This window comes from Ceratotherium simum, chromosome 2 (genome assembly GCF_057802395.1).
Source record: "Ceratotherium simum simum isolate JZ-2026a chromosome 2, ASM5780239v1, whole genome shotgun sequence".
NCBI classification, from domain to species: Eukaryota; Metazoa; Chordata; class Mammalia; order Perissodactyla; family Rhinocerotidae; genus Ceratotherium; species Ceratotherium simum.
In genome coordinates, this window is record NC_141901.1 from 67,272,547 (window position 1) to 67,296,633 (window position 24,087).

A 24,087-nucleotide genomic window follows, 5' to 3' on the forward strand; every position below is an offset into this window, starting at 1 on the left:
GGCTGCCTTAAATATTTGTTATCTGTGACTTTCTTTGGCCATGGGCATTATTGCTGTAGTCTAGGGAGTAACTTTAAATGGCTAAATTGAGATCTTAAAATTCTTTCTTAATTACAGTAATGCAATTATCACGCCCCTTCCATTGGTTTTAACAATTAAAGAACACATTTCCTATAGCATCATGGGTCTTAAAGACAATATTCTAACTCCAAACAATTGTTTTTAAATAAAGAGATTCAGATATAGTGTTATTTGATTTTGTTAATCCCTACTGGTAAATGAAAATAATGTAGGGGAACTGATATCAAGGCAGGCATCAGTTTCTAAGATTTTCTGAAAAACCAATCAAACAAAATAAAAATATCCTGTCAAGGGACAGATTTATTTCTATTAAATGACTCCGTTTAGCAAAGACATATATATGTGTACATGTATGTGTTTGTGTGTGTGTGTGTGTGTGTATATCGAAAATTGGAGATTTATTAAAAATATGCCCATAGCAATTAAATAGAAATATTCATTCCCATGTCTGATATATAAACCATCTGTGGGGAAGCATCAAATTAAAGATAGTTGTTGTTTTCCATGTCGCGAGTCAGTCAAGTTTGAAAAAAAAAAAGGTTATGAAACCTTTTTCACTTTAAGATTTAAATGGAAGACTCTTAGCAGTGATTCATCTAAATTGTTGGGGTTGGGTTTATGGCAAACCTAATTGCAGAGAAAAGTAAATATAATTATATGACCACAAAGAAAACATACATTCTTTTCCATTAATGGTGTAATTTGGGAACAAAAAGAGATTTAGAATCAGAAACCCTGAATTTGGGTGTTGACTGTACCATAGATAATAACACTCACATGCTTTGAATACATTTTAGGTGAAAACAGTTTGAGTTACAGGAGAAGTTAGCTGAATGAATAATCCCAGTCTATGAATGTTTTTTCTTTCTTAATACTTTTTAAGCTTTTAATTCATTTCAGCCATCTATTCCTGTCCTATGTTTATAATAGCATTAGGAAACAAAACAAACCAAAAAGAAATTGGCTAAATAAATAATAGCACATGGATGCAGAGGAATATTAGACAGCTTTAAAAATGGCATCGTGAAGTCTGTTTAGAATCATGACTAGATACTATTCATATATTAATGAGTTTAAATTTATGAAGGTTAAAAACACTACATTCCAAATGTTATACACTCAGTAGTCGTGGTTGGTTCTTTTCAGGCATTCATTTAGCTCAAGTGGTGTTATTTGAGTAACAGTTGTTAACGTTAACTATGTTGTAGGTTGAATGTAGCAAATGAATGTTAACTGATTTTATTACATAGCTTTCTTTTCTTTTATTACTTTGTGTACATCCTCATACCTCTCTTTGTGTGTGCAAGTGAAGAAAACAAACTGAGGATTGGAAACACTTTTTGGGATGATTTGAAATATGAAAACTTTCATGAACTCACTGGGAAATAGAGGACGCAAAATCTTAATTAGTGAAGTGCATATTTAATAGAAAAAATTAAAAAATATTGAAATAGTCAAGTCCTATTCTATATTAAATGTCTTTTATTGCTAGCACTTATCTTGTTTTCTTATATTTTACAAAAACAGCATATTCAACATAGAATATACAAACATTTCCAAAAACTTTGAACTTTGGAAAATATTGAAAACTATAAGTAAAAAGAAACACTCTTATTTATTCAACATTCTGAGATAATCTGAGTTATTAGTATTTCATTTCTAGTCTTTTTTTGGTTTTGCTTGTTTCTTCCCCCCCGCCCCCCGTATTTCACTGACATAAAAATGCTGCAGTAAACATCTATGAGCATTAAGCTTTTTTAAAAAAATTATTATTTCCATAGAAATAATTTGAAAGGGCACTATAATCTGTAGAGTGTAAAATTTATATTTGTTTCCTCCCCTTTTTTTGGTCTGACTGCCAGTATTAGGCAAAGAGAAAGGAAACTCTGCTTTCTACTTTAGAGGCCCAGACTCTAACTAAACTTAAGTTTTATTCCAGAAGTACTGGAAAAGTGGTCTTCAAAGGCCATCTAATTCAAATAATTTAGTTACTCATCTTTGCAATTATAATTGTATAAATTTCATCCTTTAAGACTATTCACTATAGAAAGAAACATTCATAATGTAGTTAATAAAGTTTCAAAAGCGTATCGGGATAAGTTAGACTTTGTTACAGGAACTGGATCTTTAGTACAGAGTTTTATTTTATTATTATTATCTAGTAGCTAACATTTACCATGTCAGATACTTTGAACTTCTTTATATGCATTCTTTAAATTTAACTATAGTGATATGTGATTGCCTTATGATTTCTTAACCAGAATTCAAACTCTCCTCTTAAAACTTTTTATTGCAATATAATTACATATGGAAAAGTAAACAGATCTTAAGTATTTAGTTCGGTGAATTTTCACAAAATGAATTAAACTGTGCTCTGAAAGACCCTCTTGTACCTCCTGTAGTCACTATTCACCAACTTCCATCTTGATTAGTTTTGCCTATTTTTTGAATAACGGATTTATTGAGATATATTCATGTACTATAAAGTTCACTTTTTAGTTTGATGTAGTCCCATTTGTTTATTTTTTCTATTGTTTCTCTTGCCCGGTCAGACATGGTGTTTGAAAAGATGTTGCTAAGACCGATGTCAAAGAGCATACTGCCTATGTTTTCTTCTAGAAGTTTCATAGTTTCAGGTCTTACATTCAAGTCTTTAATCCATTTGGAGTTAATTTTTGTGTATGGTGTAAGGTAAGGGTCTACTTTCATTTTTTTGCATGTGGCTATCCAGTTTTCCCAACACCATTTGTTGAAGAGACTTTCTTTTCTCCATTGTATGTTCTTGGCTCCTTTGTCAAAGATTAGCTGTCCATAGATGTGTGGGTTTATTTCTGGGCTTTTGATTCTATTCCATTGATCTGTGTGTCTGTTTTTGTGCCAGTACCATGCTGTTTTGGTTACTATAGCTTTGTAGTATATTTTGAAATCAGGGAGTGTGATGCTACATCAAACTAAAAAGCTTCTGCACAGCAAAGGAAACCATCAACAAAACAAAAAGACAACCTAACAATTGGGAGAAGATATTTGCAAATCATACATCTAATAAGGGCTTAATCTCCAAAATATATAAAGAACTCATGCATCTCAACAACAAAAAAGCTAACAACCCAATTAAAAAATGGGCAAAAGACCTGAACAGACATTTCTCCAAAGAAGATATACAGATGGCCAACAGACACATGAAAAGATGTTCAAAATCACTAACTATCAGGGAAATGCAAATCAAAACTACAATGAGATATCACCTCACGCCCGTCAGAATGGCTATAATTAACAAGACAGGAAACAACATGTGTTGGAGAGGATGTGGAGAGAAGGGAACTCTCATACACTGCTGGTGGGAATGCAAACTGGTGCAGCCACTATGGAAAACAGTATGGAGATTTCTCAAAAAATCAAGGATAGAACTACCATATGATCCAGCTATTCCACTGCTGGGTATTTATCCAAAGAACTTGAAAACACCAATTTGCAAAGGTACATGCACCCCTGTGTTCATTGCAGCGTTATTCACGATAGCCAAGACTTGGAAGCAACCTAAGTGCCCATCAAGGGACGAATGGATAAAGAAGCTGTGGTATATATACACAATGGAATACTACTCAGCCATAAGAAACGATGAAATCCAGCCATTTGTGACAACATGGATGGACATTGAGGGTATAATGCAAAGTGAAATAAGTCAGAGGGAGAAGGTCAAATACCGTATGATTTCCTTCATTAAGTAGTAGATAATAACAACAGTAAACAAACACATAGGGACAGAGATTGGATTGGTGGTTACCAGAGGGGAAGGCGGGAGGGAGGAGGGTGAAAGGGATAATTGGGTACATGTGTGTGGTGATGGGTTGTAATTAGTATTTTGGTGGTGAACATGATGTAATCTATACAGAAATAGAAGTACAATGATGTACACCTGAAATTTTTACAATGTTATAAACCAATGTTACTGCAATAAACAAAAAATTAAAAAAAAAAAATACAGTTCACTTTTTATAAAATTCAGTAGTTTTTAGTATATTCATAGAGTTGTGCATTGATCAATCACCACTAATTCCAGAATACTTTCATCTCTCTGAAAAGAAACCTCCTTACCATTAACAGTCATTCTTCTCGTTCTGTTGAGTGCGTGGCAACCACTAATCTCCTTTCTGACTTTATGGATTTGCCCATACTGGATATTTGGTATAAGTGGAATCATACAATGTGGCCTTTTGTGTATGGCTTTTTTTTTGGTAAAGAAGATTGGCCCTGAGCTAACATCTGTGCCAGTCTTCCTCCATTTTGTATGTGGGATGCCACCACAGCATGGCTTGATGAGTGGTGTGTAGGTCTACGACGAGGATCAGAACCTGCAAACCCTGGGCCGCCAAAGTGAAGTGCGTGAATTTAACCACTACACCACTGGGCCGGCCCCTTCTGTCTGGCTTTTTAACCTAGCATGATGTTTTCAAGGCTCATCCATGTTGTAACATGTATCAGAGCTTCCCTTTTTATGGCCATATAATATTCCATTTTATTGGTATACTGCATTTGTTCATCCATTTATCATTTTATTGACTTTGGGTTTTGTCTACTTTTTGTCTATTATGAATAATGCTGCTCTGAACACTTGTGTTCAAATATTTATGCAAATATATGTTACTCGGTATTTTCATTCTTATGCCAGTACCACATTATCTTGATTACTGTGGTTTTGTAGTCAGTTTTGAAATCAGGAAGTATGAGTCCTTCAGCTTTGCTCTGTTGTTATTAAGAATGTTTTGACTAATCTGAGTCCCTTGCATTTTCATATGAATTTTAGGATCAGCTTGTCAAAATCTGCAAAAAAAGTCAACTGAGATTTTGACAGGAATTGCATTGCATCTTTAGATGAATTTAGGGAGTAGTACCATTTTACCAATATTAAGTCTTCTAATCCGTGAATGTAGAATGTCGTTTTATTTATTTTGGTCTTCCTTTTTATGATATTTTGTACTTTTCAGTGCACAAGTCTTATGCTTCTTTTGTTAAATTTATTTGGAAGTATTTTATTTTTTTATGCTCATAAATCGACTTATTTTCTTATTTTCATTTTTGGATTATTGATTGTAGCTTTGCCTATTTTTGAAATTCATATAAGTGGAATAATTTTGCTATGAGCTCTTTTCTGTGTCACTTATTTTGCTCAATACTACGTCTGTGAGATGCATCCATGTTATTCCATGTGGATATAGTTTGTTCATTCTCATTGCTGTGTAGTTTTCCATTGTATTAATATATCACAATTTATTTATATATTCCATCTTGACGTGCATTTGACTTGTTTCCAGTTTTGGGCTATTTTGAATAGTGTTTCTATTAACATTCTTGTACATGACTTTAGGTGACCATATTATGTGTTTGTTCTGGGTGTATTCCTAGGCCTGAATGTTCAGCTTTTGAAAGCACTGCCAAAAAGCTTTACAAAGTGGTTGTAACAATTTGCAGTTCCACCAGCAGTGTTTCAGTTGCTTTTCATACTAAAAAAACACTTTGTATGATTTATCTTTTTCATTTTAGGCATTTCCAAAGTGTGCAGTGATGTCTCGTTTAAATTTGCATCTTCCTCATGACTAAAGATGTTGAGCTTTTTTTTTTGTCAGATTAGCTATTTGGATATTCTCTTTTATATAGTGTTTATGTAAGTCTTTTGCCCATTTTCCATTGAGTTATTTGTCTTTTTCGTATTTATTTGTAAGCGTTCTTTATTTATTATAGAGATAAGTAATTAAAATATTATGGTACTGGCACAAGTATAGGAAATTGACCAGTTTGCCTTAATGGACTCCAGAAACAGACCCCATTTATACTGTGACTTACTTTATGGAAAACATGAATTACAGTGGGGAAATGATGGTCTTTTCAATAAATAGTACTGATTTAATTGATTACCTATATGGTGTGATTTCCTATTTCACACCATGTACAAATATCATTGCCAGTGGATTACACATCTAAGTGTGAAATGTAAAATAACAAATATTTATGAAACAATGTGGGAAAATATATTCATAACCTTGAGGAAGTCAAAGATTTCTCAAATAGGAAACAAGAAGCACTAATTGTAAATTTAAGCAATAATAAATTGGACCTCATTAAAAATAGGAAATTCTCTTTATGAAAAAACACTACTAAAAAAATGAAAAGACAAGACGCAGAGCAGGAGATGATATTTGCAATTTACATATCCAAAAAAGGACTTTTATTCAGAATTCAAATTATTTTAGTTACATTTTGGTCATTTTCAAGATTTTCATTATAAAAGCATGTAACTATGTGTTAAAAGGATCTTTACCTTAATTTGGCTGACCTGAAGAAATCAAGGTAAAAATAGTGGTATATATTTCAGTAGATTTTAAATCAATTCTTACACAGTGGAAATTATTAATTTAAATTCTGTAATTTTCTAAAATCCAGCATACTTATTTACAATTTAAAATAGAAAGAACACATTAATATTTAAAATCTTATTATTGAGCTTTTCTTTGTTAAATTAACAAAAATGCTAAATCCAATTATTTTGTTACCTAAATACCACTAAATTCTTTATAAAATCTAACGTGCCGAAAGATGCATACGGGTACATTTTTTAATCTCAAATTTAATCCTATACATTATGTTCTCAAAATTTATTAGGGTCATGTAAGATTTGGTTAGTTTTACATATAAAAATATAGTTAAAATGTAGTAAAATGAAAAAACAACTCTTAGAAAATTCAGTTTAGTAATGCTAAGAACCTAATAAAATATCACTTCTTTTTAGGAATTGGCCCTATTTATTGGACATATATATATTTATATATATATTTGAAAATAAACGTTATATATACAATTGTTATTTAAAGATCTTACTATAAAATTTTGATTCCAAAATGTTGGAAGTTTTATTATTATATTATACCTGGGCTCTATTGTTCCATGTCAGTAAATGCTAATTTTTTTAGAACTAGATATTTATCATATACAGTTTATTGTGATTTCAAACTTTATTGACTTTTTCTTTTGAATCAAATTGGCTTTGATATGCTTGAAATTATTTTAGAGAACTAATTTTTAAACCTCAAAACTCTAGAAGTTGTACTACTTGTATATAATATTCATTTCTACTATTTGCCCAATTTTGAAAAATTGATAAAAAGACTTTTGTGACAGCTGTGTCATAAGATGTTTTTATTTTGTTACTGTTGAATTCACACTGTCAATTTTAATGAATCCTACCAATTAAAGTGGGATGCGTATTTTTCATAAGTCCATAATCAATATAATCAATTATTTTTTTACATAATTGCATAGATATAATTTTGTCTCAGGATGTTGGAGGATTAATGCATTTTTAAAATATGTTGCAGAATTGTGAGAAGCTGGAGAATAATTTTGATGACATCAAGCACACCACTCTTGGTGAGCGAGGAGCTCTCCGAGAAGCAATGAGGTAAGTCTGGGTCACCATAGCAACAGTCACAGATGTGGTAAAGAAAAAGTCATTCTTCATTATTGGGGGAACAAATGAGTTCATTGCCACCATTCAGCTCTGTTCTCTAAGGTATTAATTTGTCAGTGGAGAGACTTCCCTTGAGGCTGTACTTTGGTTTTGAAGCTGCATAAATGTTAAGCCTCAGTGCACAGTAAAAAATGTAAATGTTTAATTTGTTACTTAAAATGCTTAAGGGGTGTCTTGTTTTATATTTATACTAAACTGTGTGAGTGAATGGAAATATTGTTTATCTAAATTCTGCCTGTATATAAAAAAATAAACAGTACAATGGTGGTTTAACTGAGTAGTATTTTCTCCTAATTAATATTTAATTAAAAAAGAGGTACTTAAAATTTCATATTCTATTAGATTTTATAGGATTATATCATAGTATTTTTAAACTGATTTACATATTCACACTATTATAAAATTTACAGATTAACTTTTTTTCAAATACAGTGCTTTATAATGAGCCTGATGGTTTTTTCTTTTTTCACTTTTTAAAAAGACTATTTCTGAATATTTCTCTGAGATATCCCCAAACTTGATACCTTTTTAATAAGTTTTAGGAAACAGTTTTGAAATCCATCTTATCAGAATCAAGGAAGGCTTTTTACTAGACATTAAAAATGCGTGAGGAATAAAACCCATCATCCTTTCTGGCTCCTTAGAGCCAGAAAACAACAACAAATGATATTAATCTTAAAAGTTCTGAGCTTGAACCTTCGTGTTGGATAATTTCCAGTATATTTGTAAAGAAATAGTGTATTTACCTTTATTTAGCCTAAGAAACTAACATTGATTTTTAAAATATATCTTCTAGCAATGCTTGTTTATTTAGGATCTTAAATCAAGGCTAAAAAAATTTAAAATACGAGAAAGGATAAACCTATGAGGCTTCCTAGAAAGGTAGTTTAGATACAATTTTGTTATTGCTGGTACACAGTTACCATATACTTTAGTTTAGAAGCTGCTCTTATTTAGTAACCTCCCTTTTACCATGCAAGCAGCAGGGGAAAGTAATTAAATTTAATAGAAGCTGCCCTCATTTTGAAGCCACTTCTACTTAAAACCACAGGGGGAGGTAATTAAATTTAATGGAAACAGTAGCTTCTACACAAAGATACATGGTACTTCTGTATAGATGATTATGATGTCACAAAAAGAGGAATAATATATTACTAGTACTGAGAAATTACCAGCTGGAGCAAGTGAGCCTATTTTATTGTTAATGTCTTTACTAATAAAAAAGAGAGAAAAATACAACTGAGTACACAACAGAGAATATTTATCTATATAAAATGCAATCAGACATTCTCAGAAAGTTAAAGTTATTGAAAATACTAGTAAATTAAAAATAAGGTGTAAAATATATTGTGGAAAAGGCCAATGCAGAAATTATGAATGAACTATTTTTTAATATAGTCTTTATCTTCTAAAACTACCACAATTATAAATTGAACACATCATTTTTTGTACATGCCAGTTTTAATAATTTTGAATATATTAAGCATGCACATCAATGTTTATTTAGAAAACTACAATTATTTTCCTTATTTTTGTATCTATTCAGTTTGAAGTAAATGCGTAGACACACAGGAAGACAAAGAGAATGCCAGCTCTGAAGCTTTGAATAAAAGAACTGAAGGCCAAAAACATAGAAAGAATTGCAAAGGGGGAATGTGAATGAAAATGGGTGTGAGTGAGGGAAATAGAACGAACAAACGAAGGACGTGTAATTAGTATAGAAAATTTGTCATCAGGAAACACCAAATTGAATTATGGGAGAACTGCATATGAAGAGACTATTAAATTCTGCCAAATTTTGTAATACTTGCCTTTTTAGAAAATACCAGTGTATTCTGCTTTTAAAAAAGTAGAGATGAACTAATGAGAAAAACAAGTATTACCTGGTGGAGTAACCTCTCAACCACCATGCTCTGAGATAAAGCAGTAGTGTAGACAGTTTCAATCAGCATTTAATTATATGGCTCAGTAATGTACTTTGTTTACATAGGCTGCATGTATTATACACACACATACACACATATTATTGGTAATGTTTAGATTCACTAAACACAATTAAATAATTTAGTAACTAAAAGCATTCAACAACCTAGTATACTGTGGGCCTGACACTTTTTGTTTTTGTTTTTTGCCTTTAGACAATGCAGCAGGAGCTCATTCTTTTACATGTGAGATTATGGAAACATGTAAACAAAAAGTGATAATGCCATGTGACTAATAGAATAAGAGGAGACAGCATGAAGGGGAAAAATTGTTCTCTCATCTGTGATCAATTTTTGCCTTTTGTGAAGGATGTCTGGATCAAAGAAAACCATAGAGAGATGAGAAATTTGATCTAGGCCTAGAAAGATGGCCAGTTTTGCAGGTAGAGGGAATAGTATTGAGCAAAGGCATGGAGGCCTGCAGGTGCCAGGTGTATTCCAGGAACGGTAAGTGGTCTGATATAAGGCAAATTTTTTCAAGCTTTTTTGGATATGTGTTTTCCCACAAAACTCACATAGCCAGAATTTTTCAATCAGTAATATTTCTCCTTATGTGTCAAGAATCCTTGGGCGGAAATGGAGCAGTACAGGGTCGGCAGGGACGATGGGAGCAATTCAGAATCTCGGAGTGGGAGAGGGGGCAGTGGGAGACAAGTATGAATAATTTGCCAAAAACCTCAGTTAGCACAGGGGCTGGTCTCAGGAGGCTGGCTGGAAATGTGTTTGTTTCTATATTCTAGAGGCCAGTTACATAAAGTCTAGTTTGCCATGGTAAAGAATTTAAATTATTTCAAGGAGTCATTGTGGGTTTTTTTTTTTTTTCCGGAGGAAGAGTCACCCTGAGCTAACATCTGTTGCCAATCTTCCTCTTTTTTGGCTTGAGGAAGATTAGCCCTGAGCTAACAGCTGTGCCACTATTTCTCTATTTTGTATGTGGGTTGCCGCCACAGCATGGCTGACGAGTGGTGTAGGTCTGTGCCCAGGATCCGAACCCACGAACCCAAGCAACCAAAGCACAGCACACTGAACTTAGCTACTATGCCATGGGGCCAGCCCTGAGTCATTGTTTTTAAGGAAGGGAGTGACAGGATTAAATATAAAAACTGGGAAGACAATTTTGCAGCTCTGTAGAATTCTAGTAGGAGAAAAAGATATAATATAGAGATGGATACAGTCATTCATTTACTTCATAAACATTTATTGGGTTTCTATAATATATCAGATAATGAAGTTACAGATGTGAATGAGGCACAGTCCCTGCCCTCAAGGAGCTAACAGTCTAGTGGAGGAGACAAGTACAAAAATCGAATGCTTGATGTGAAGACTCAGACCCCCCAGTACTTGAGTCTTTTCCCTGGTCCCAAAACTCCAAGGTAGCATTCTTTTGGTCCATGGGCATGGCAGCTTGGTTATTGGAAGCATCCTCTTTTCTCATTAGCTTGGCCTCTGCAGCAGCCCTCAGGTGGCTTCTGGCACCCACAGTGGTGCTCTAGTCCTAAGCGTGTCTAGCCTGAAGAAGCTGGAGCAGAACTGGACTAAATCTGAAGATTGACCTTTTGTGGCTGCTGTGTTTGGGGCCTTTCTCCAAGTTGGGTATACCTCGTTGTTTATTAAGGTTCTGCTTTTTCTAGAGCTTAGAACAAGAGAGAGAGAGGATTCTGCCATTGCTCAATTCTCTTCTCCCTCATCCAGTCCCTCTTCCTGGCCAGTCTTTGCCATGCAGTCTTAAACCTGTTCTTTTGTCAGTATTATCCCACCTCATGAATCATTTTAGACACCTGCCATGCTTCCCCCTGATCCCAGATTGAGGACGCCTCAAGCCTATAGCTGGCTGTGGAAAAAGCACAAGGGGCTACAACCTACTCTGGAATGTGCTAATTAAATACAGCAGGTATTTGATTACGTTTTAGCCGATTCCCAGAATGGGAAAAAATAATTTAAAAGTTAGTTTTGGCAGCAGAGGGGAGGATGCAGCGGAGGGAATGAGAGAGCAGGAGAGATCAGTGACTCCACTAAGACAGAGGTAGGAAGGTGTAGAGGGCAACAGAGAGGAGTGTGTTTGAGGAATTTAGAAATATTTAGAATGTAGACCTGATGAGGCTTTGTGACTTACTAGTCTCAATAAATCATATACCTGATTTAATCTGTGCTGCTCTGTTTTAAAACTTTTAAGGTTTTCTTCTGCTTTTAGAATAAAGTCTAGTTTATTTGTGTGTCCTACTAGATAGTAAATCCCATGAGGGCAGGAGGATTCCTATTTTGCTCCCCTTTGTATTCTTAGCCTTACCATAGTATTAACATATAGTAAGTGCTCAATAACTATTTGTTGAATTATTGATAAAGGTAAGAAGGAGACTGATGAAGGGCAAGTCAAATGTTTTCATTTTGAGTGTTTGGGTATACATTAGTTGAGATAGGGAAAGAGAAAAAAGAAGAAGATTATAGAAGAAGATTTTGGTTTTCAGATAAATTTGACATAGCTATGGTAAACTCATGTGCAAATTTGCAGTAGGCAGAGAGGAAGTACAATACTAAATTCAGGAAAAACCCTGGGGCTTGATGTGCACAGTTGGTACTTGTTAGCATTTTAGTACCTGTAGCCGTAGAAAAGCATGTGATTTCCAAGAATAATGCATCAAATCAGAAAGGAGAGTCTAACCATATGCCTAAGAAAATATTGGGCTTAGGAGAATGTGTGTTAGAGAGAAACGTATTTTGGGATTTAAAAATTTTAAATAACCTCCAACAGAGTCAGTGGGACTATAATATGGTATGCTTGAGAAGAAAAGGGTAGATGGCATTCTTGCCCAGTGTTCTGCGGCTCTTCAAGACATCTAGAATAGTGCTGCCCAATAGAACTTTCTGCGATACTATAAATGTTCTGTATCTGTGCTCTTCAGTATGATAGCCGCTGGCCACATGTAGACTGAGCACTTGAATTGTGGCTAGTGTAACTGAAGAACTGAATGTTTAATTTTATTCAATTTTTACTAATTTAAATAGTTGCCTGTGGTTAGTGGCTATGGTTTGGACAGCATTGCGTTGCCCCAGAGGGATGTTTTTGTGTTGCTAAGGTGACATTCAGCCGCCCTTCACTGATGGAATTCTCATCAGTGGAGAGGCTATGGTAAGGCTAAATCACAGTCACACACATCACACATATACATCACACACACTCAGAAAACAGAGTAAAAGGTGAATTCATAAAATAGTAATGGATGTAAAACCAAAATTAACAAGTATGATTTGATACGGAGGAGACAAAGTAACTATTATTCTCTAGCGGCATGATTTATATCTAGAAAGCCCAAGAGAATAAACAACAAAAGCGCCCTAGGAATTAATAAGAGAATTTAGTAATGTGGTCGGATTCAAGATAAAGATGGAAATTCATGTGATTTTCTGTGTATTACCTACCACCACTTAGTGGTTGTAACTGATAATAGATCCTATTAAGGTCCTATGAAGTTATTATAAAGTACCCCAAATCATCCAGGACATGTTGAATCACTCAGCAGATGGTATAAGAGGCAGTTGTTTTGCTGTTTGGAAAAAAGAAAACACTATATTCTCACCTCACATATGCTAAAGGAAATTTCATGTATATTAAAGAGCTGAATGAAATAAATGAAGCAGCCAAAGTCCAATAGAGTATGGAAGAGATTATTTTTTTGAGGTTTGTAGGGGGGGAAGAGATGATAAGCTAAAAAGTAGTTGAAGAAATTAAGCTTTGACTGCATTAAAAACACTTCTCCTTGTATGAAAAAAAATCGCAACATTAAAAGACAACATCAGTGCACCATATTGCCATGTGCATAGCAGATTCAAAAAGATTAGGAGCTCAGTGGATAATTGGCAAAGTATGATTAAGAAACGCTTGAAAATATTCAACTCTAATGGCAAACAAAATATAAATTACGTAAAAAAATACTAATTTCTTGGTTATTGAGGGTACTGCAGTTCAGTGGGGAGGAGATTTTTGAGTGCTAGTGATGGAATGGTAAGAGAGCCATTCTTGAGTTCTCAGAGCTCAAGAGGAGTGGGAATTACTGCTGCGTTTAAGGAAAAAGGTACCAATAAGTACTAAGAGCATTAAAACAAACATACACTTTTCATATTAATTTGGCTTCCTGAAATATATTATGCAGAAGACATGAAAATTATGGACAATCTGAATCTGTTTCTCAACTATAGAATATGATAGTAAACAAATTGAATGGAACCTGATTGTCTGCTATTAAGGCAACAAAGAAGGCAATGAAGATTTTATTTGAAGATTTATTAAATGAAGATTTTAACAGGAAACAAAATTATGTGTAGAACATGGTCTCCACTGAACACAAAAAATGCAGAGAAAAAAGATAGGAATGAAATATAGCAAAATAGCTGTTACATCTAGGTGATGGGCTTACAGATACTTTTTTTCAGGCTTATAATTTTCTGATATCCTAAATTTTCTATTATGGGAACATATTATGAATGATTTGAAAAATGATGAAGAAATGAAAAAAATGGAAAGAAAAAATATAAATTGTAGGATAAGTGGTAAACATCAGATTTGAGACTCCAACTGTGATTTTAGGTAAATGAATCTTTTTTTTAGTTTTACTTTTTTGTAAAATAGGATTGAAAAATTCATAGGGTTGATATGAAGAATGAGGATAATGTAGGAGAGAATGCTTTATAATTTATGAAACATTAATAAAATGAAGATATAAATTTTATGTTTATACACATTATTTTCATTTAATGGTGTGTAGTGCTTATTTCAAAGAATTTATATATGTCACACATAATGGAATTGACTGGAAAACTTCAGCGTAGTCTTAGAATGTAGGATACCAGAGGGAATATTTCTTATCTAACTTAGAGTCCATTGTAGTTCCACATCTGTGTGGAAATATTGTATGAGATTTCTGAAAATTATGACATAAAAAAACATTTTAAGGTCAGAAAGAAATGCTTTATCTCGAACTTAAATCTCTGTCTATAGTACAATAATAGTGAATTTACAGGTAAAATTCTCAGTTTCTTTTCATCATATTTTCTCCTTATCTCTGCCAATTCAACCCTGTTACCATGCCAAAGTGATTTGATTTCTGTATTGTCATATTTTGTACCTGTCTTAGCCCCTGCAATAAATTCGAAATATCGAAGGGAAAAGTGAGACCATTTTTAACATTGTGTCTCTGTCTCCTTTTCAGTTCCAGAGGCAGCAGTGGGCCATGCATAGTAGACATGTGAAAGTGGAAGGTGTTTGAATTGAGTAACTTGAGAAAAGGGAGTGTCAAATTCTGAAAAAGAAAAGAAACGTATAAGAAAAGAATATAGTTAATTAACAAAAAATAGTAAAAATGCAAATGAAGCTTTTTGACAATGACTTAATACACAAAAATATAGATTGGTTCGATATATGGATATACCTCTATGATGAGAATACAAATTACATTTTTGGAGTACAAACATTGCCAATTAGGGGTTAATGTTTTATTTGCAGAGCCAAGCCAATTCAGTGAGAGCTGTTACATTTATATTATTATTATAGAGACGAACTTCCAGCACATAATGTCTCGGAAATCTGTTCTTCCGTTTTGCTTGGCCTTGTCACGTGTTAGGAATTCTGTCACTAGATGGTGATGTTGAGTTGCACAGTTTGTGTTCCTGGCTTTTTTTCTGGTGTGTGTAATAGTGATTGTAGCCGCGCCATAAACCCCACCATTAATACAGAGTTAAAAATTAAAGTATAACTGTGTAAACTTGGAAAATAGCTTTAAGAGGTACAACACTTTCAAATATTAAGTCAAAAGGTTAAAATTGCTTTAATGTGCTTGTTTCTTTACTTTAGACTCATAGACTTTGAGAGGTGAAAGGAATATAAATAGCAGTCTAAACTTTTCATTGAAAGACTGAGGTCTGAAGAGAGATTCAAAGACATTTAAAAGATGTATTTTTCAGTTTTTCCCTTCTAGATGTGTTAGTCTAAAAAGTACATCTTTACCTTCACTCCTTTGTTAATATCCAGTGGTACTGGGGCTGTTTACCATGTGGTCTAAGGGCTGTGTTACTCCTGGTACCTAGATATTGTTTTCGCTGCTAATTGTTCTAGTTATATTAAACTTACATCCCTTGCTAAGAGAAATGGTTAAACTACATTGATATTTCTTAAACTGGTACTTCTACGTGAACTGGAGCAAAAGACTGTCTCTATGAATAATTTTGTCCATATGAATAAGACTTAAAGATAAGAATGTTATCATAATCCTACTTAATCTTATTCTTGTAGATAAATTTGTGTTTGTGCATATATTATATATGTGTAAATGTGTGTGTTTGTATACATGTATGGTCTCTAGATCTCTATCTAAATCTCCCCCTCCCAGTGAAGGAAATCTGTCAGCAGACAGCATTTGGAATTTGGAGATCCCTTTGTTTTTCAGACACACTATTAGGATTATAAATATTTATGTACAAGGAGGTTCAACGAAATTCTTTTATATACAGGAGGGAGAGGATGAGGCAACCTAAAGATTTCTGGTTAGTGAATTGAATAAGTAGTTTAGAAAATGAATATAGGCTATGAGAAAATTAAAGTGACATTGAAGAAAAATATAAAATAACTAAAACGAGAAAGTATTAATAAAATACTTCTAGTGAAATCAGCAGCTTTTTTAATAATATGGAATGTAAATACAATCTTTTAAAAATCCTGAATATGTGATGTAATGATATCAATGATTACGGATGATTTAACATTTGTAACATATTTTTTGTTTTCAAAAATAAACATAAATTACTTTTATAATCATAAATGCCCATGTATGTGTGTGTCTGTGTTTTTTTTTAAACTACATGAGAAGTTTAACCTGTGAAATTGGACTCAGAAACAGTGTGTTAGCTTTCTATTTTAATCAAATTTCTTGATCCTATCATAATTATATTTCTCCAAGTATTCTTTCACTAAATGGATCAATAGGAATCTCTTGAAAGCCTCTTACTCCCAAATGAGCAGATTACAACAGTAGTCTCTTTTCTCCTCTGCAGAGGAGAACACTTGTTTTTATCATCTCTGTTATAGAGAGGCACATATCCCACCATGCCTACAGTAGGTTCCTGGATTTGGTTTATGCCATCTAATGCATGGATAGGGCAACCAGCCTAATATCTTTAGATTTTGTGAAATCTAAAGACAAAAGAAAACCATCTTTTTTTCTAGATAATGATGATGCAACTACTCTAATAACCATCATTGGAATGCAGCTTAGGAAATGTAGGTTAGTCGTTAGAAAAATGGTTAATTACATAAAATATATGTAATTGATTGTGTTTGATTATATATTCTATATAATAAAGTTTATGTAATTTGTGTAATATGAATATATGTGTATACACACATTTTACATACACATATGTGTGCAAACGTGCACACACACACAGACATTTGGTATCGTCTGTTTACCCCATAAATTAGGAATGTTACTTTCATTCACTCCAGGAGTGAGCGAAAGCAAGATTTGACATTCAGTTTCAGATGGGCCAAAGATAGTTTAATTTTTCACCATTTATGGGGAATAGAAGAAAAGTCTTACATTAATTCTACTAATGTTTAATAAAACTGAATATATGCTTAGCATTAATACTTCGGGATTATTTATGGATTTGGTAGCAATTGGCATGTATGAATTTGGAACTATGTTTATTTACAATCTTTTTATCTACTTTGAACTTTAATTTGAACTTAAATGTGAGAAATATTGGTTACATACTTATCAGTTATAAATTTTGTAAAACAACAGCACAAATGAAATCAGGCGTAGGTTAATTCAATTATATATTTTTAAAATGCATTATCGTACTCATTCATCTAAACATTGGTTTATTTAACCTGGCCTACTATGTACTAGACAATGTTTATTTAAAAGCAGTTTTTGTAGAAAAAAATGAAATTAATATTGTAACTGCCATTTTATGACAACTTGATACATTTAGAATGATAAAACCAGAAAAGAAAATATATATTATTGGTATATAGTATGTTTCTATTTAAAACAACGTTGGCAACAACATAAATAGCATTTATCCAAGGTAGAAAAAATTGCATTTTTCCCTTACTAGCAAAAGATTGTGTATTAAAGACTAGAAAGGAAGGGATACGGCTTTTGTTTTGCTATCAAAGAAAAGTGCAGAGCTAAGTCTTACTCTACAATGCTTATCATTTTAGATACAGACTTTGAATGAGCAGCTAATAGCTAAAATTATTTAGGAGATAAAAATTGGTACTGTGAGGATTAGCTTTAAGTATCCATAATTGAAGTGCCACATTATGATTTTAATGTTATGATAATCTTGTTAACAAGCTGTTGTGTATATACTATCATATTTTAATGTAGTTGCAAAGCTTAAGTAAACCATAAAGTAAATTGCTTTTTGAATCAGGCTTTTACAAGTGGAAAATTAGTGGTTTACATGTTTTGAATACGTATTTTGTCATCATATTTGGCATTTTCTACAACTTAAGAAGAATAATAGAATAGGTTTATAGATAATACATTATTGTTTATAAGTACATTGGCATTTTTTGTTATTGCCCATTCTAATTAATTTGGGTTCATTCCACATGTACTATAAGATAATAGCTGATTCTGTTTTTTTTTGGTGGTGGTGTTATAGTCTTCTCTTCTGGAAGATATACATTGCAGTTTAGTTATGATATTCTCATATCTCATATACCAGCACATTACATTTAACAGAAAATTAATACCTTTTCTTGTTTAGTATGTCTATAGGTTATTATGATGTATACTAAATTCCATCCATTGAGAATGTTTGTGTTTATTTTGGGGGAAAAAAATGTCCCCTTCTGACAATTGGTGAAGATAGCTAGTACGTTAGATTTACTTTTTCTGAATTTGTTGCTTCCATTGACAAAGCATGGTAATTTGATAGTCTAAAGCAAAAGTAAGCAAACATTTTATGTGAAAGTCCAGATAGTAAGTGTTTTCAGCTTTCTGGGTTATATGGTCTCTGTTGCAATTATTCAGTCGTGCTGATGTAGTTCAAAAGCAGCCACATAGATAATATGTGAACTAATGGCTGTGGCAGCATTGGTATGGCTGTGTTCTAATAAAATTTTGTTTATAGAAATAGGCACCCAGCTGGATTTGTCCCATAAGTCATAGTTACTGACCCTTGGTTAAGAGCAATCTTGACATAGATCAATTAAAATAAATTTCAAAGAATTGTTAAGTAAATATATTATGAATTTGTGATTGTCCTTGATAGATAATTAATAAAAAATACGTGAAGCTCTTCCAATTTTATTAGTAAATGTGACTGTAGAACAATTACTGAGATGTACTATCTTTCAATTTCTGGGCTGTTCTTTGAAACTGAGTAAGTTATATTTCCTAGATTACTCATTTAAGTAAACAAGCATGATTAAGAATTAAATCACCAACTGCAATTGTAAAATCACCAATATGCAACTAACATGAGGTATCAGTATCAATGCCACTGAATCAATTAGCATTAATTTGTTACATTTATGGTTTATAGTTAAAATATGGACTAACCACTGAAGAACCATCTACTTTATGAAGCAGTATAATGTTACTCTTCAGTTTCATACTAGTTTACCGCAATGTGGTACCTATAAAAATACAGCACTGTGATATTTTAGTTTATCAATTTTACTTATAAATGGATGAAGAATCATGGCATCTAGTAAGGTACATATATGATATCTGGTAGTGATTGGAAAATATTGATTGTGGTGTGTTCTGTGGTCTACTATTTTAACTCTTTTATAAAGTTTTGTACCCATGGGACTATGTAAGGAATTGCCTCCATTTCAAAAATTTAATTAATAAATATTTATTTGATAAATCAGTGAGTAATGAATAATTTTTTGTCTAGTCCACAAAGAAAATTTTTTTAGGATTAAATGAGATGCCATATGGGATAGTCTGAGCTCTTTTTAAAGAGTTCACTTAAAGTTCAGTCTTCCTAATGTCTTCTAAGGAGCCTAAGAAATTAGTTTAATTTAGTACATTTCCTAACTTTTAACCCTATAGCTCTCTCTCATTTTAGATACAGACTTTGAATGAGCACCTAATAACTAAAATTATTTAGGAGATAAAAATTGGTACTGTGAGGATTAGCTTTAATTTTAGGTATCCATAATTGAAGTGCTACATTATGATTTTAATGTTATGATAATCTCGTTAATAAGCTATTGTGTATATACTATGTGGTGAATAGAAGAAATAATAGTAGTCATTTTATTTAGAGACCTTCTATAATATCAACTTTCATCAAATTTGAGTTGGAATGAGTGTTTGTCTTTGGACCACAGAGGTAATACTTTTAGTCTATATCTATGCTATGTTTACAAAACAGTTATTTTGCCAGTGTCTTCCTCTATCTTTCAGGAGAGTATAGAGTAATCTTTATTTTATTTATTTATTTTTTAGATGGGGAAGAAAAATGATTTACAATAAGGTTAAATTACTTACCAGTATTATATTTGTCATTGTCATATTTTTCCTTCATATTTCATTTCTTCCTTCATCCCCTTAGATGTTGTTTATAATTTCATATTCTGTGAGTGAATGTTACCATGTTGCTTGAGACATTTCTCACCCAGAGGTAAGAATTGTGTTGAAATTTAAACACTTTGGATGAAAAAGCTGTTTGGGGAATCAGATTTTTTCTTTTTAATAGTGAAACAAGGATAAGAAATTTTTTCACTGTAAAGAAAAAATTAGTAGTTTTGACACATAATTATAGTTAAATGATTATATGAATAAAATATATTAAATAATTTAAAAAGCAGTAGATAGCCAGTTTGAGCCAGTCGCCACCGTTAGCTGAAGCCTGAGAATCATTCCTTGAGTTGGGTCATTCTATTAGAATGAAAGTCTGTTGTTATTTGGTATGAATACAATACTTGTCCTGCAATTCATTTTTATTCAGGATTATTCTGCTTATCTGAAATTTTTAGAGAATTGATTGTTCTTTCACTACCTCTGCCAAAATATCTGCCCTGTTTTTAAGGGTCATGACAAATATTTTTGTCACACGTATTTCTATAGATGATATGTTTATTCCAGGGAGATATCTTGACTATACCAATACTAATAACTACTATTTGCAACCTATAACTATATGAGCAAACTAAAATTTTCTAGACATGTATAAATTATTGCATGCCTCTATTCTGTTATCCACTTACATATAACAACAAATACATTTTAAATATGATGATACATAAAAATAGTATATTTAATCAAATTACCAAACAGTCCATTTAGGGCTATAAATAAATCTCCTTAAACTACGTTTTATGTTTTATATCCTCATAAGTATGTAACATGGTAGATTAATTGGGCTTGACTAAATCCAGACTATTGTGTTACTGTTAGGGTGCTCAGTTTTCAAAATGCACTTTGGAAAAAATACCTTTGTTGTTTGGAAGCATATAAATGTTAAACATACACACACACAAAGCATATATATTACACACATAGACACACATACATTTATTGTAGCATAATTCAAATTGAATATTTTTGAATGTCTCACCACATTCCAAGTTTAACTTTAGTGCTATGGAAAGTGATTGTAGTTACCGTAAGTGTCTACTAAAAAGAAAAGTAGGCAAACCTTTTCTGTTCTTGATTGTGCAGTTCGGTTCAATTATGGGACTGCCAAATATCAAGCACAAGGCTGGGTGCCAGAATGGAAGGGTGAGGATCCCTCAATCTCTGCTTTCAAAGCGTAGTGCCCAGGGGTGGATTTGCTGGTGAAAGACGTAGCCTTTTGAAAGTGTTTAGATAGAAGCCAGTGATGTGCATAAAATTTCATAAGTCATTAGCATGCATTTATTAATTTTAAAATCATGAGAGAAGATGAAAACAAAACCACTGGTGGGGAGCAGTGGATAAAGCTGAAAACCTAGAAATTGTCTCAGAGCATAATTGATAAGGAAACAAAGAAAGTAGCATCAGAAAGGGATGATTTGTTGTATTGGTTTTTAAAATTTGTTTATATTTAAGATTTTCTGATCTTGATTGATATTCTTGAAATATATATTTATCAGATTTTTATTTGTGGTTTGTCATTAATTTAAGTTAGTGACCTTAGGCTCCTTATCCATGATTGGTAATTAAATGATGTTAGGATTTATAAGGACTATCTGTAGCTAACAATTACAGATTGCCTTTACATAAATCTTGAATTTCAATCTATAATTTGGAGATTATAGTTTAGGAGAAGTTATGTATATTATATATATATATATATATATATATATATATATATATATATATATACAACATCGATATGTGTTCCAATAGAATTTTAAAAATTTGTATGTATATTGAGGTATAGTTAAAAATACTGGGGCTGGCCTGGTGGCATAGTGGTTAAGTTTGTGTGCTCTGTTTCAGCTGCCCAGGATTCCTGGGTTCGGATCCTGGGCATGGACCTATGCACCACTCATCAAGCTATGCTGTGGTGGCATCCCGTATACAAAATAGAGGAAGATGGCCACAAGATATTAGCTTAGGGCTAATCTTCCTCAGCAAAAAGAGGAAGATTGGCAATGAATGTTAGCTCAGGGCTGATCTTCCTCACCAAAAAAAAACCCAAAAACTGGTGGTACAATTAATTGAATTTTAGTAATGAAGTTTTATTTTATATGTGTCTCAGATCTCATTTATGACATTTTAGAGGATTTGATAAAGAAAGAGGGTTTTGTTATTACATTAAAGTATTTATTGTTTAGATCAGTGTTTGTATTTGTGAACTCTCATAGCATTTATATCTAAAAGGATGACTCTAGTATAATAGATATATGTAAGCTCACTGAAAAAAAAGTGGCATTGAAAGTTTGTGGAGATAGCTACTCTCATATATGATTTATTCTTTCAAATATTTATTGAGTTCTTAAATATGCAAAGTATAAGTAGGCACTGGAGATAACAATTATGAGCAAATTTTCATGAGCTTTGCCTTCATAGTCTAATAGGAGGGGAGGTGGGCATTTGTCAAATAACCACACAAATGTATATAAAATTATAACTAAGATAATTCTCCAAAGGAGAGGAAGTATTGCTAGAGGAAGTGTTACTAAATTATAGAATGATTTGACAAGGGAGATTCCCCAATGGAGTTTCTTGAGCTGAGATCTGAAGAAAGCTAGGAGGCTATAGGCTAAAAGAAGAGGGCAAGGCATAAATGGAAGGCCATTGTGGTGCACAGTTCTTTGGGAATGTGGTGCATGAAAGGAACCTCAGCCACCTGAAACCTCCTTGTTACCACTAATTCACCTTGTAGTTCAACAGCAGTTAGCCTAACCAAAAACTTGGGTCATTCTTGACTCCTCTTTTTTTTCCCTCATACTCTACATTCCATCAGAATACATCAGAAAATATTGTTGACTTTTCTTTACAAATATATCCAGGGGCCGGCCCCGTGACTTAGCGGTTAAGTGCGCGCACTCCGCTACTGGCGGCCTGGGTTCGGATCCCGGGCACGCACCGACTCACCGCTTCTCCGGCCATGCTGAGGCCGCGTCCCACATACAGCAACTAGAAGGACGTGCAACTATGACATACAACTATCTACTGGGGCTTTGGGGAAAAAAAGGAGGAGGATTGGCAATAGATGTTAGCTCAGAGCCAGTCTTCCTCAGCAAAAAGCGGAGGATTAGTATGGATGTTAGCTCAGGGCTGATCTTCCTCACACACACACACACACACAAAATGTATCCAGATTATTCAAACTCAGTAGTTCTGAACCTTGGGTTCACATTGGAATCATCTTGGGTAGGAAGGGAGTTAAAAAAGTCCCAGTAAGCCCAACTCCAGATGAATTAAATAAGAATTTTATGTGTGTGTATGTGTGTGTTGGGGAGGCTGTAGTTAGCATCAATATTTTTAAAACATCCCAGGTGATTCCAGAATGCAGCCAAGGTTGAGGACTGCACTTCCAAATGGTCTTCATAAAGTCTATTCTCCACACAGCAGCCAGAATGATCATATTAATTTGTCAGATCATGTTTCTCCTCTGCTCAGAACCCCACAGTGGCTTCCGACTTTACTTAAAGTAAAAGGAAAATTCCTACAGTTCCCTTAATTCAGATCCCCTCCATTGCCTCCCTGACCTTATATTTTATGACTCAATTTCTTTCTTTCTTACTTTCAGCCACAGTGGCCTAAATATTTAGAAATTAAAGAACAAATTTCAAAATAACCATGAATCAGAGAAGAAATCACGGGAAATTTAAAAAAATATTATGAACTGAATAATAATGTAAATAAAACATCATAATTTGTCAGATGCAATTAAAGCATAATTTAGAGGAAAGTTTACTACTTTGGAAGACAGTTTCACAGTTTATTACAAAACTAAACTACTTTTACCATTTTTACAATATTTGAAAAAAGATGATGGATATATAAATCACTATTTTAAATAATAAAACGATAAAAACACGAGTAA

At 33.0% G+C, this 24,087-nt stretch overlaps 1 protein-coding gene across 3 annotated transcripts in view; it reads left to right on the plus strand.

Moving 5' to 3' along the window:
- Positions 1-24,087, plus strand: part of DPYD (dihydropyrimidine dehydrogenase) — a 777,563-nt gene that overhangs the window by 100,528 nt on the left and 652,948 nt on the right. For 2 of the 3 annotated variants that reach the window (XM_004420800.3, XM_087446926.1), the window contains exon 3: positions 7,452-7,534. In XM_004420800.3, coding sequence (XP_004420857.1) covers positions 7,452-7,534 — 83 coding nt within the window. Of the gene's footprint in view, positions 1-7,451; positions 7,535-9,149; positions 10,033-24,087 lie in introns of those variants that run through there. The other variant, XM_087446934.1, reaches the window with a different exon arrangement.